This window comes from Paralichthys olivaceus, chromosome 11, assembly GCF_024713975.1.
Source record: "Paralichthys olivaceus isolate ysfri-2021 chromosome 11, ASM2471397v2, whole genome shotgun sequence".
Taxonomy (NCBI): domain Eukaryota; kingdom Metazoa; phylum Chordata; class Actinopteri; order Pleuronectiformes; family Paralichthyidae; genus Paralichthys; species Paralichthys olivaceus.
Genome location: NC_091103.1, coordinates 14,318,608 through 14,332,947, shown reverse-complemented (window position 1 = coordinate 14,332,947; position 14,340 = coordinate 14,318,608). Strand labels below are relative to the sequence as shown.

Genomic DNA, 14,340 nt, shown 5'->3' with positions numbered 1-14,340 from the left:
CTCCTCAAGAACTCCGTCTTTGGCAGAAAAAGCCTTCGGCAGGAGCCTCGCTCTGTAGAGGCCTTGCACTGTAACACAAGAGTTTATTCAATCTGTAATTAATCCTCCGTCTCTCTGTCATTCTGCCTCGCCCTCTCACTGAGGACAGGGTTTGTTCAAGGTATAGCTATGAGCAAAGGGTGCTGATGTTTTTCTGGTTCATCGGGAGGATAGGATAGGAATCTACCTGTATTGACATACCTCTACTCCCTCTCCCTCTCTCGCTTGCCTCTTATTTCTCTGCCTTTTGAGCTTCAAACCTTCGCTGTGAATGTTTGAAGAGAGAGAAGAACTGAAGTTTGAATTTATCAAGAAAGAAGAAATGCTTTGCTGTGGATCATCCTAAAACGTGTAGGACCTGTCTGATGGTTTAAAGTTTATGGATTATAGTTTGACTTCACGGCCTGCAGACCACAACAACCTGATGATAGGTACGTCCATCAATAGTGACATTAACTCCAGCTTCTCTTGAGCAGTGTTAGTATGCTTCAGCTGTAAACGGTGCATTTTTGCATGCTCCAAACGCTCACATGCTCCCGTCTGTGTTTACATGTGCACATGTTTGTTTGAATGTGCATCAGTTAAGTGGAACTAGATCACATTTGAGACCGCCACCGCCATGGGCGAGCTCAGAAACTAGGGCACAGTGCCCACTCGCTCTCTGCCATGGGCTGTAATCAGTAGTGTATCTTATGTCCCACTCAGACAAGTAACCATTCAGTGAGGCAAAGAAAGAGTGATGGAAGGAGGAAGGGAAAGGAAGGGAGCGCTGCCAGCTGCCACTGACTGCATCGGCAGATCTTTTTTGGAACCTGCTGGAACAGGTTTTTCTTTCTGTATATGTTATTGCTGGGCTAGCCTGGACGAGTGCCACACACACACACACACACACACACACACACACACACACACACACACACACACACTCACACACACACACACGGAATTAGGATGATATTCCGAGCTGCCAAAACTGGAATCCAGCCCATCACCCAGCTCGGTACACACAGTATTTAGACAGTCAATCTAATCGAAGTGGCTCACTGTCAGGGCGAGGGAGCTGAAGATGTGGACAGACTGACAAGCTGAAACTACAAACCGGAGCAGAGTCAAAGGTTAGGTGAGTTCATTTAAAAGGTTTTAGTTGTTTTTGCTCTGATATAAACTTATTACCTAAATACGATTACAACTTTTTGCCCCGTGTTTACGGTGGAACATTCAGACACATTGCAGCAGTGTACTGTTCTGTACTGAAACTGTTGGCACTGCTGCAGGTGCTGACAGCTGGTTCACCTCTCTGAACATTTGAGTGGCTTCTCATGTCACTGTCAGTATATAATGTTGGTAATTATGCTAAAGTGAGCAGATACACTTGTTCCTGTCTTCTGATAGTTAAGAACATAAAAGATAATTAGCAACTTCATTAACATTTTTGTAAAACTTAGTTTGAGGTGCACCACAGCCCCATGTTTCCCATGCGAAACATGGGGCTGTGATTCTGTCACTAATGACAGACTCGATACTAAGCTACACTTTATACAAATAAAATCAGTTTAGTAATTAAATGAACTTAGAAGTGATTTAGTAGCATTTATTTGCAGTATTATATTATTTTCAGCATCACATACCTTTCTTAAATACTTAGAAGCTCCTCCATTTGTTATTGAGCAGGATTTGAATTTTGAAAACCTCTGGTGAAATTATGTTGAACCAACTAAGGACATCAAGTGAGAAGAATTCACTTTTCATTAGATTTTTACATTACATTTCATTTAGCTGACGCTTAACCAAAGCGACTTACAATACATTTCTTCATTAATGTATTTGAAGTGAACTTTAGTTGTTAAAGTTTTATATTTCAAATAAGGGCCTTTTGTGTTTATATACTACTGTAAGGTAGTAAATAAGAGTTTAAATAATGTTGTAACTATAAAACATTCAATGTCCTGTTATTAAGTTTCTATTAACTAAATGAGTGAGTTGACTGAAATGATTAAACAAATTGAGAAAACTGGTGAGAAATTTTAAAAGTCAGTTCTATATACCGGCCCCCATCATGGTCCTCACTGTATTTATTAATATGAACAAAAAACATGACTTAATTTAACATAGTTTTAAGATATAAAAGCAACCTCTCAACAGACAACAAATCAGTGTGATCTGTCGACATTTTTCACCCTGAACACTAAGAAACCTGATGTTTCTTAGAGACTTCATTTAATGAGTTTGGTGAACTTTCAGCACATTTAACTTGTTATTTCTAATCAAAACACTTTTACTAACTGGTCATTAAAATTGATTGGTCTGAAAATGAACCTGATCTTGTTGAATTCCAATGAATCTGATGATATTTTGAATCTCCATAAAATACAACGATTGATAAAGAGACATTTTCACACAGCCTTTTAAATATTTAACAGATATAACTGTCGATTTCAGTTCATTGGAATAGCTCAGATTCAGAGGAAAATATACGCTCATCAGCCAAAATATACATGTCGATATATCTGTTCACTCTTGTTGTCTCAGCCTCATTGGTTGACTTGTGTGAGTCAGTCTCCAATAATAGGCCCTTCAAACTCCTTCATGACCTTGTAGAACAAATTCAGTGACATTTTAGAGCATTAACAGATATACATACAAGTTCAAACTTAGATGGACATGTGTTGATGTTACTTGTGTTAACAGCTTTGGAGCTGTACTCAATCTGATAAGAAATTATACAAATAAATATAAAAAACTACTTACACACATTTTAAAACTTTTAGCATTACGGCTCAATAATTGCTTTATGGTAATGTGATACATTAATAAAATAATATGGTTAATGGTTCACATTATAAAGAAATTCTGACAAGGAACAACAGCAACCACAAAAACAGTCATTGACCATGAGAGTTCCCTGATTTGAAACAAGTCCAACGAAACTAGAAGTTCATGTTAAAGCTGAATTAAAAAACAGGAATCAATTTTGATCAGATTTACAGATTTGATCACACATGATAGCAAATGTCTATTCATCTAAATCATTTCCTGACAATATTTTTTCTTTTGGCCTCTTTATAAGATATCAGTTTTTTTTTAATCAAAGCCATGAATATGAGACCAGACACTGTAAACAGCTACACAACACTGTTGTGTTGACGCTTTGACACATAGATCTTGTGAAGTTAAAACCGTGTTTGATATTTTTTATACAATGGACGAACTTGATTGAATAGACTGAAATCACTAAGAGAGCTGTAAGTCTCGCTGCTTATACTGTGCTGTGAATATAAATAGACAAACATTAAAATGGAAGGTTTTACCTTTTCCACCTTTAATATGACCTATAACCTGTAAAATTAAAGTGAAAATTAAACTGAAACAGTAAAAAAGTGTTCATAACGTGATTGACTAAGTGTGCACACCCTCTTGTGATGTAATCTTGTGAGCAAATAGAAGAAGGTTTTGAATAGGATGTTTTAAAAGGAAATAGTTAGGCTTGAATTATCAAGGAGAAGATAAACGAGAGTATCTTATTCTAACCACACGTCTAAGTCTAGTTATTCTCTTTTCTATTGGGTATTGTATCTGAAAACATTAAACCACAGAGTCTGTCTGTTCTTCTAACTTATCTGAGACTTGAGCTGTTTGTTTTGGTTGTTTACTCCCAAATAAAATTCAGCTTTTCCTGTCCGGATTTTCCTTTTAGTTGCATCCAACTATTAACAAAGAGGTTTCAATGCATAAAAGGGATCTTGTTGTTGAAAAGAATCGATCAGATGAGAGGTTCAGGGCACTGGATATACCAATGAAGAACCAAGTAAAGTCCAGATTTACATGTGGACAGGATATGGTACAGCAGTGACATTAAGAACAGGATGTTCCTCAGAAAATGGATAAAAAGAAATGGTGAAAACTGATCATGGAAGCTGCCAAAAGGCCTACAGCTACATTAAAGGAGCTGCAGGAATTTCTGGCAAGTACAGTTCGATCCCTACATGTGACAACAATCTCCTGTATTCTTCACAACCTGGGCTGTGGGGTAGGAAGGCAAGTCCTGCAGTCTGTGGGCAGCAGGGTAGAATATTCTCAAGGAAAAAAACAGAACTTTGCTAAATAAAATCTTGTTGAACTTAGTGGCAGCATCTTCTATTGGTGTTTTAAGTTTTGTAATGGCTCAACCCTTCCTCAGACTTGAATCCAGTTGAAAATCTGTGGGGCGACCTGAGGAGGGCAGTGCACAGGAGATGTCCTGAAACTGACTCCCAACAAACAGTGCTGTGATAAAATCATACACGCTTCAACAAAGTCTTAGTTTAAGGATGGACACTCATGCGGGTTAATGTGAGTTTTTCACAGGATCCACAGAAACTTCATTTTAGGTCAGGTCAGGTTTAAACTTTTTATAAAACAGAAGAAACGTTGGAGACACAAACTATGATTTTTCTGTCTTGAAATTGCTGATAAATGATACAGTTGATATTTTTCATGAAGCTGTGTTTATCCAATTATTTAAAAAAATAAATGCCCAAATTATTTTTTTACAAAGTTTCAGGTACAAAAACACAAAGGCAGGGTTTCTAACATGGAGAAGAAAATCTATATGCTGAATGATAAAACTGATTTTTAACTAATTTTACATTACATACCTGCTCTATTTGTAAAACACAATCAAAAATTATTAAAACGTTATTTATAACACTATTTCTACTTTGTAAGTGGTCTGGTGACAGCGGCTCTGAGAGCATTTGTTGCCTAAGTGTTGAAAAGACAATCTTTCAACTTTCACCTCAACACTTTAGCCTCTCTAAAGTGTCTCTCTCTCTCTCTCTCTCTCTCTCTCTCTCTCTCACACACACACACCTATGCACACACATCACATACAAGGTTTGTCAGCCTCAGCATTATCTGGCTTTGTGTGACCCAGCAGCTATGGTTCGTTGGCAGTTTTAATGAGCTTGGTTTATGTTGGGGGTTGAGGTTACCTTTAATGCAGCCTGTGCCACGTGTCTCTCACCTCCTCTGGGATCAGATAACACTTCTTCACACTCCAGATAAACCCCTGTCCCATGTGCTGTACTTCAAATGGTGGAGTTAGTACAGAAAAATTATCTCCTGTTCCCACGTCTGCTTTCATACTGTCAGAGATTTAGAATAATGATTCAGGAGATAAGATCTCAAAGGATCAGTGACTTTGTCTCAATACTTTTGCTTCCTGTTATGTGGCAACAGAAGTATAAATCAAAAACACACTATAACGAGTTGAGCGGAACTTCTTTTGAAACTTTTTTTTTAACCTTCCTCTCAACACATCCTTTAAAGAAGACTTTATAACCCCCCCATTTATTTCCTATCTTTGCTTTTTACATGAATTAAATCATAGACTGTAAATAAAAGTATCTTATAGTTTAGTATAGTATCTCCTTCCCTCACACAGTAGAATTACTTTAAAATTTGATGCCATAAAAAACTACCTAAACTGGAAAACTTGCACTTATGAATATTTTTGTGAAAATAAATTCCTAAAAAGACAGAAATCATTATATAGCAAACTTTAATTTGACATGTACTTTGACTTTTTAGTTTGTTCCATGTCCCATCTGCAAACATGGAGGAAGCAGGGTTTATGACCTATATTTCAGCCAGCCACCAGGGGGTGATTAAAGACAGTTTCACAAAAGTGGAGCAATGTTGGTAATTTTTTATTAGATGGTCGTTGGATTTTATCACCTATTTTATCCCTCAGTGTTTTTAATGTGTTTTCAATGTTAATGCTATGCTAAGATAACATAGATTCTTAATTATTATATGAAAAAGCTAATTTCCCAAACTTTTGCTTCATTGTCCTTGTGAGCCTTAATCCAAATTGATGCAGCTCACAGCTTCAATGACCCTGTTGAATCAGTCAGTCACAAATATCACTCACACATAACTCTCAAACTGAGCCTGTTGTTTTTGTCTGTTCTCGGGACCAGATTCTGGTGCAGAATGTCAGACTCGTCGACGTGCAGCAGGTCTCAAACGTCAACCCCTCAGGCCAACCTTCACACCTGTGAGCCCGGTGGGACGTCCTGCCAGCAGATGGCCGAATCACAGGTACTGAGCTGCCTCAGGCTCCACTCTGGTTTTAACCCTCAAAACATTTCTTTGGTGTAAAGTGGAAATAGAAAAACACAGCTGACTCTGATTTGAGGTCAAGTGTAGCTGCTGTTTGAACTGCATGCTCAGATTTTAGTTTTGAAAATGGAAGTTGTACTTGTGTTGAATATTCATTGAGAAACAGACTTCCAAGATCAAATACTTTCCCTGCCATTGATCAGGATTTCTGTTTGCTTGTAATAGAAAGCATCTTTATGTCTTTATTTCAAAAGGGTTGAAGACAAGAATAACAAATCTATGTATAATCTGCATCCCTATGTTAATGATCACACCACAGACTACTAAGGTCAGGGACGTCTGCTACACTCAGCAGGATGCCTTCACCCTGAGGACCACAGCTGTGAACAGGAGGCACAGCGCTGATGGCACCATGAGTTCAGGGTCAGGGTCAGCAGCGGGTAGAGCCCCCGTCGACTCCGACCGATTCCACCCATACCGCCGACAGTACGGAGATGGAGCGGTGACGGCCGCAGGTTGCCTCCAGCAGTGCTCTTCTTCCTTCAGCTGTCTGCAGGAGGGGTTCAGTCCAGATCCAAGTTCACCAGGGTCCAGCAGCGAGGGGCCACCACCACCCTGGGACCAATACAACAGCAGCATTCAGGTTCCTGCTCCTTATGTACAACTCACTTGTTATTTGAGTCCAAGGAAGGTGACTTCAACAAAGGAGATGCGATTAAGATGCACTTCACTTTGTTCCTCACATGATAGGCCATAGTTACACATACACACGCCTGCACACACTGAGCAGTTTCCCCTTTATTTTCTCCTACTTGCAGAGTTCGTACCAAGAGCTACCAGCTGTGCCAGTGGAGCCCTCCTGCTTCCTGTCTCAGAGTTACCCATCTTACAGCTCATCCAGGCCTCTGCCACAGGTGAGTGAGCGACAATACACACAAACACATGGCTGCTGCAGAAGATGGGACTTATGTGATGAACAATAACCCAAGTGGCAGGTACATGGGTTTTCTTTCATGATTTAAAGATATCACAATAATTGATTAAAGTCAAGATAATGCCAGACATTGTTGTGGTTGTGAAATTGGTTCATTAATGGTTTTACTTGAATGTAATAAACATTTTGGCAGTTTATAGATCAATATATATGACTCAATCAAGGCAAAGGAAAGAAAATGTTAAGGACATATCTGAGCCACATGTATTTTATCAACTCTCTGGTCATAATATGGGTATGTGTGGATGTGTGGATGTGTGGATGTGTATGTGGGATGTGTGGGATGTGTGGGTGTGTGGGTGTGTGCGTGTGTGTGTGGTTGTGTGTTCTCTACAGGTCTCGTCCAGACTCTACTCTAACAATGAGCCGTCCAACAGCTCCAAATATTCTGTCCAAAGTCTCTCTACTCAATCTCACCAGGAGAGCACCACTCAGTCCCTCTTCCCTAAACCCATCTACTCTTACAGGTGAAACTGCACCACACTTTAACACATATATTTTTAACTGTGTAACAATTTAAAGCATCAATTAAAGTGTTAATGTAAAGAGATTCTCCTTTGTCACTGCAGTATCCTGATTTTCATGGCTCTGAAGAGTAGTAAAACAGGAAGTCTGCCCGTCAGCGAGATCTACAGCTTCATGACGGAACACTTCCCATATTTCAAGGTACCACAACATGAGTTTGTTTTTTTACACACACTGAATCTAACAGAGAAAAAGAGTCTCAGACTCTGAAGCAGAAATGGATAATACAAAATTTGGACATTCATATTGTCTAAATCTGTCCAGTATTTCAATACATCCTATAATTTATTATCAGCATAATTTTTAACTAGGTTAATCCTATTGAGAATTGAATCTGAGATTATCTGAGATTATCTTGTCTACTTCTTGTTGTTGCACTGTTTGTCAAACATGTTTCCTCTGTTGTTGCACCTCTCACAAACCTTTTTGGTGTTCAAACGTTATTTGGTCATAGCAGTCAGTTCTCCTCTGGAGATGTTAAACCTCCAAAGGTTTTTGTTTAACGCTGTTTACCTTGTCTCTTGTTTTCAATTACCTGTTTCCAAGCAACCACCCCTTTTTCATACAGAAACCCAAAAATGATGTGTGATTACAGTCATAATCCAGGCACAAACATGGTTGAAATAAGTTTTTTTGACTTATCAATTTTTTGAAAAACTAAACCTTCAAATGCTAGAAAGGCACTCAGGGAGTGCAAACCTTCATCAAGGCCCTATCCCACCATTTTAAAGAAAGAAATAATGGTGATCTCCGTGATCTCCAGACTCAAATCTTCGAAACAAAATATAAGTTGTCATATTTGTTTAAAGACAAAATACAGAACAGACCAAACAGACCTAACTCAGTGCTACTAAGAGCAAAGTGACGTATTTATGATCACAGTAAGCACAGAGCAGGAGCTGGAGCCATGTTTTTGTTCAGGATAGTTTTGACACCACAAGTTGTTTTCCAATCAAATGAATCTGACCTTTTTGCTTTTATTTTGTCATGATTCTATCCTGTGTCGATCTTTTAAGGATTTATGATTTATATGTTCTGGATCTTTTGTGTTCTTGGACTTGTTGTTTTCCTTGTGTTTGTTTTTTTGGTATTGTTTCTCGGCTGTTTGCACCTTGAGTTCACTCATGTTTTTTCTGTTCTTGCAAATTCTTGCAATTCCCTGTTTTATTTTGTCACTTACCCTTGTTTCTCATTTCAGTGCATTTTACTTCCTGTGTTTGTCTGTTTTCCCTCCCTCACTGATCACCTGTCCGACCTTCATTGTTCACACATGTGTCTTATTAACTCTGCTCTATTTAAACCCTGTGTGCCACAGTTTATTGCCAGTTTCTCATGCCACTTTATGGTCCGAGTCCTTGTGACTTTCTTGCGTTTAATTTGTTTCCCTGTATTGGTGCTTTCCTTTTGGCTTTATTTTATTTTTTTTCTATACCTCTACCTTTCTTGAAATCTTTTCTGTGCACCCAACCATTTTTGTCTTATTAAAAGACTTTTTTTTAATCTGTCCTTGAGTGTGTCATCTGGATTTGGGTCCTCATGTTGCTCTGGCCCTAACATATCTATTGTATCAGTATATATATATATTTTAATTATCTTACATGTGTTGAGTTGACATTTTGGACCTTATCTTTAAGGTTGAGGTCTGAGGACCTTTTCCAAAATAAACACTGACCTTGTCAGGACCAGCAAATGTCATGGGGACCAAACCTCGTTTTTAATAAGACAAATCTTAGTTTCCGAGGCCCGTGTTAAGGTTTTGGGGTAAGATGGGAATTGTGATTAGGGTAAGGTTAGAATTGATCAAATGGAAGTCAATGCAGAGTCCTAACAATTGCACAGACTTGTGTATATGTGTGGTCATGTGGTTGCACATGTTTGTAACAGTGGTTTCAGTGGTTTATAGCTGAAGGGCTGATGTTCATGTTTGCCCAGTGTTTTGCTGTAAATGAAATATTTTCTCAAACCACATCTGTGTTGTAGCTGACATTGATTACTCCCATGAAATGATTAATGGCACTGTGCAGTGTGCAGCACCTGCAGCTGGGTGGCTCTGGACCAGCTTGTCAGAAGCCTGTAAAGCCATGAGGCTGGCATGTGAAGTGGGATGGAGGGGTGGTTTTGTGTCGGTTTAATATCACCAGCATGTGTGTGTACATGTATGTAGGTGAGTTCTGTGACCATTCAGAAAATCAAACCTTCACATTAAACCCAGATATCCACAGTTCTAATCGTTTCATTTAGTCAAGATTGGGAGATTAAAACGCATCATAAATCCACAGCCCTGTGGTTTTATAGTGGTGAAGCATGCAGCTGCAGGTTCAAACCTTGGTTTGAACCCTCAGTCGTCACAAACACACTAGATTTCACAAAGGGATTCAAGATATCTACAAATCAAATCTGTTCAGATTCACTTCTGGAAAGAGCTCAAAGAGGTGCTGCCATTTTATTATTCAAGAAGGCACCTTATAGATGGCTGCATTCCAAACAGCTGCCTGTGACCCTGAACACAGGCTGCAGGGCCATAAAATACACCTGACACATGATAGAGTGATACTCACTGAGGAAAGTCAGGTGGATTTAGCAAAAGCTTTGAGATTCATTGAATTAACTTTATGAATATTGTCGAGTATGTGTGAGTTCAGTTCAGTTCAGAGGACACTTGCCATGGCACGCACATATAAATCATTGCAGATTGCAGGAAAATGAATACATGTTTTAATTTTGCCTCAGGGGAGGGCATGGCGCTGATTTCTGTCAGTTTGTAACAGTCCTCGGATTTGACTCATAGTCTGTGAAACACAGTCAGATAGAGGGCAAAGCTGCAACAAGGCTGGGTGTCTTTGTTTATCAAACCATAACAGACATTAGAGAATAATTTACATTTACATCAAAGAAAATAAAACACGTTCATAGTGATTTTAATAATTTAAGTACAATTTTAATTCGGTTTCGACGGTTTGATTGAAGCTATTAGATGATTAATAATTTAGTCAAACTTCTCTTTTTGAGACAAACATGACAAATGGTTTACTGGTTCCTGTTCACCAGTGAGAAAACATTCTGGGCGACATTTTGCTGAAATTTTTATGAGAAAACTAGAATGTCACTCCAAAGAGTGCATATCCTCCACCAAGGCCAAACCGTCCCCTTCAATTCAATCAGTTTCCATAAATGTTATTTTCAATTATTCTCTGGGAAATTTACAAAGATGTAAAAACAAACTACCCATCTCACAATCATAATATATATAATCTGGATCTGCCTCCTACTCCGGATCCAAACCAAAATTAAATGGATTCTTCCCTGACCCATTCCACATCCTTCCACCAAGTTTTGTGGTAATCCGTCCAGTACTTTTTGCAAAATCTTGCTCACACTCATTAATTGATGTGCATTGGTTCCTTACTGTTCCTCAACAAAGAGCTGTGTCTTTAACCTGATTCACCTCTACAGCTGCATTAAAACTTTCCCCTCCCCTGTGATTCAGACAGCTCCCGATGGTTGGAAGAACTCAGTGCGTCACAACCTCTCCCTGAACAAGTGCTTTGAGAAGGTGGAGAACAAAAATGGGAACTCGTCCCGTAAAGGCTGTCTGTGGGCTCTCAATCCTGCCAAGGTGGGGAAGATGCAGGAGGAGCTGCACAAGTGGAGACGCAAAGACCCCATCACTGTTCGCAGAAGCATGGCGAAGCCAGGTGGATCCGCTCAATACACTGAACAGCAAATCCATGAAAGGAACTGAAAATAAAAATGTTTAAAATTAAATTTGATAAAGATTGATTTTTACCATGAATTCATGTCAGTGAAAGATTCAGTGATCAAAAATGCTCTGCACAGATGTTTGACCTTTGAATAATATTTTTGCTGATCCAACCTTTGCTTAAAATTCATCAAGTATTATTTGATTAAAACTAAAAATCTAATTTGATCCACGCTTTTCTCTGCAGAAGACCTTGATCGTCTCGTGGGAGAGAGACCAGACAAGCTCAGGTCTTTACCTCCTTACACCAGCTCATCCCTCTTATCCAGAGTGACTCCATTTTACAGCACCTCCTCGTCTTCTTGCAACTCTGCCCAGCTCCAACCACTCTGCCAACCCGTGCGGCGCCCACATTATAACCATTTTCCGCAGCAGCCCTGCTACCTTCCCCCCACCACAGCTCACCCCGGCAACTCATTTAACCTGTGCTCACCCTGTGGACAGCAGCCTGCAGCTAGAGGCCTGAACTCCCCCCTAGCAGGCAAGATGGCACCAGGTTATAATTCTCCTCTGCAGGCCCAGTACAGTGTTGGCCCCAGGAGTATGCAGGACTTACTGTTGGAGGGAGATGCCAGTTATGATATTGACACGTTCAACCCCAGTCTGACTGACCTGCAGCTGCAAGGTATGACAGTGTCCCAGAAAACCACACATTCACATTATCAGGGAATAATAGCTCACAGGTTCAAACTGTTTCAGTTTGTGTCGCCTGATTTCAAATCACTTAAAACTCTTTGACATTTGACCCCCAAAAGCCGATCAGTTCTACTTTGACTCCAATTGAATGTTTGAACTAAACTTGAATAAGTTCCTTCAAGGTGTTCCTGAGATGGTGCATTCACAAAAGCTTGGTTTATAGGGTCACTATGACTTTTAATTTTGACCTTCATCCTCCAAAAATGCAAAAACTGTGTTTTGAGAGGTCATAAGCAAACTTGACTTTTGTCAGATTATCTTTGAGTTCATTGATGTAGATGAAAAACTTCAGTCTCTCCCTGATGCGTGTTGTTGACTGTTTCTCCTGCCACCTCTTCATACGGGTTTCTTGTTCTGAAAGACTCTTTGCCTGCCACTATTGACTCAGCTGTGCTTCTGGGTCTTCAGTTTCTTTCACGCCATGAATGTAGTATTTGATATTAATGAAATTATTCCTTGTTTGATTATTTTTTTAATAAATACTGTGTTTTGTATGAAATATTGGAAAGAAGATGAGGAAATAAAATCATTTGTATTGGTTTTTGTTTGACAAATTGATCCAGAAGTTCCTCACTGAACCTGTTTTAAGATAAAAAAAATATTTGCAACAGGGAAATTGATATCATTTCAATCTGGAATATGAAGAATTTATCTTTTCTACTCCAACAGCGAAATTATACATTTGTATGAATTCAGCATTTTTGTATTTTGTTTTTGTTTTGATACTTTCCAAAACCCACCTGAGGTTTCCTCTTTGGTTTCAGGCAACCTCTGGGAGGAGTTGAGGGAGGACGCCCTGTTGTCAGATCCACATGTTACTGCTGCATCTCTGTCCACTACCCCTGTCCTGCAGGAGCCCCAGGTCCAGACCGGCTGCCTGCAGGTGATGCCGCCTGTGGGTCGATGTAAAGCAGAGTATGAAGACGAGGACGCTGGCGGCGGACGAAGCTTGGATCAGCACGGCTGTTCGAATGGACTTCATCCTGTGGCTTATTCAGGGGTGGAGAACCTGGCTGGTTATCTGACCTCCTGCACCACATCCATCTCCTTAATGTAAAGACCTGATGGCTAATGAACACTGATATTTAACAGAATGTGAAATATTATAACCAGCAGCTTTGTGCCAAAGTATTAGTGTGGTGGTTATTTAACCCATGAGATCCTCTGTGGAGGAAATGATTTAAACATATTCACTGTTCGCATCCAAAGAAACATCTCTTATTACACAGTTTTATCAATTTCACAACACATTTATTTCCCCCATTCTGTTTATTTACAAGAGCTGATATATGGTTAATTAACAAATGATATAAATTATAATTGTAATAAAGTTCCTTATTGAATATGTTTTGTGAAATTTATTTGTGAATTTAGTTATTTATTTACCTTTTATAAGCCTCATTGTCACATTGTTGTATAATTGTTTCATTATTTTGGATGTTTAAGTCACCTGAAAGTACTAAATGTCTTATTGTCATTTGTAAATAAATGTTCCTATCAAATTAAACATGAATGTCAATTGTATGGTCTGCCCTTTATTTTTGATCTGATAATGAATTGATTTATTTGCTGTCTGGGTTTAGATTTTCCTTATGAGAGTTTACACAAACACACAAATGAGGAAGTCCTCTTCTAAAGCACCTTGATATCAAATGATATCAAACTGCCAAACCAGTTGTAACTGCAGTCAACACAACAATCAGTCTCTGATTAGACAACTCACATTAGATATATTCAATATGATATTTTATAAAAAACAAGATTTTGTGTTTTATATTATATTTTACTATATATGACATAACTGGCTCCACTGTCATTGGATCTGTAGAAAACACTTGTAGGAGTCGTCATGTCCTCAGTGTAGTGAGACTGTTGTTACAGAAGATGGCAGCAGAGACAATTAGTTCTTCCTTCATTGTGAGGCCTGAGAAACGCTGAGGTAAAACACTTTCAATTACATTAGGTCAAATATATATTATCTGAAAATCTTTGGGTTACACAGTTTCAACAACCAGTTCATGTATAAGTATTATCATAAACTGGTTTTATTTACCATCTAATATCTAAGAGTAGATTAAATTTACTACATTAAATAATTAGACACACAGCCCTTTAGGCCAGTTAATACAGCTTGTGAATATTAGACATTGCAATCATATACATATTCATAGATTCTGGATTGTTTAATGGGGGAGACAAAGAACACATTTTAATATATATATTA

General features: G+C 38.7%; 1 protein-coding gene across 12 annotated transcripts; it reads left to right on the top strand.

The window, feature by feature from the left end:
- Nucleotides 1-190: 190 nt before the first annotated feature.
- On the top strand, nucleotides 191-13,635 carry foxn1 (forkhead box N1). Of its 12 annotated transcripts, none has more exons than XM_069534678.1 (10): nucleotides 192-470; nucleotides 1,090-1,154; nucleotides 6,000-6,120; nucleotides 6,461-6,784; nucleotides 6,960-7,055; nucleotides 7,472-7,602; nucleotides 7,705-7,801; nucleotides 11,148-11,355; nucleotides 11,608-12,045; nucleotides 12,881-13,635. In XM_069534678.1, exons 3-10 carry the CDS (start codon nucleotides 6,013-6,015, stop codon nucleotides 13,171-13,173), a joined length of 1,695 nt encoding a protein of 564 aa, XP_069390779.1. In that variant the 5' UTR covers nucleotides 192-470; nucleotides 1,090-1,154; nucleotides 6,000-6,012; the 3' UTR covers nucleotides 13,174-13,635. The 12 variants fall into 12 exon arrangements, with proteins under 12 accessions (XP_069390787.1, XP_069390779.1, XP_069390777.1 ...); XM_069534676.1 differs by having other exon boundaries at nucleotides 1,090-1,159; XM_069534686.1 differs by lacking the exon at nucleotides 1,090-1,154 and having other exon boundaries at nucleotides 191-470; nucleotides 6,497-6,784.
- Nucleotides 13,636-14,340: the final 705 nt, after the last annotated feature.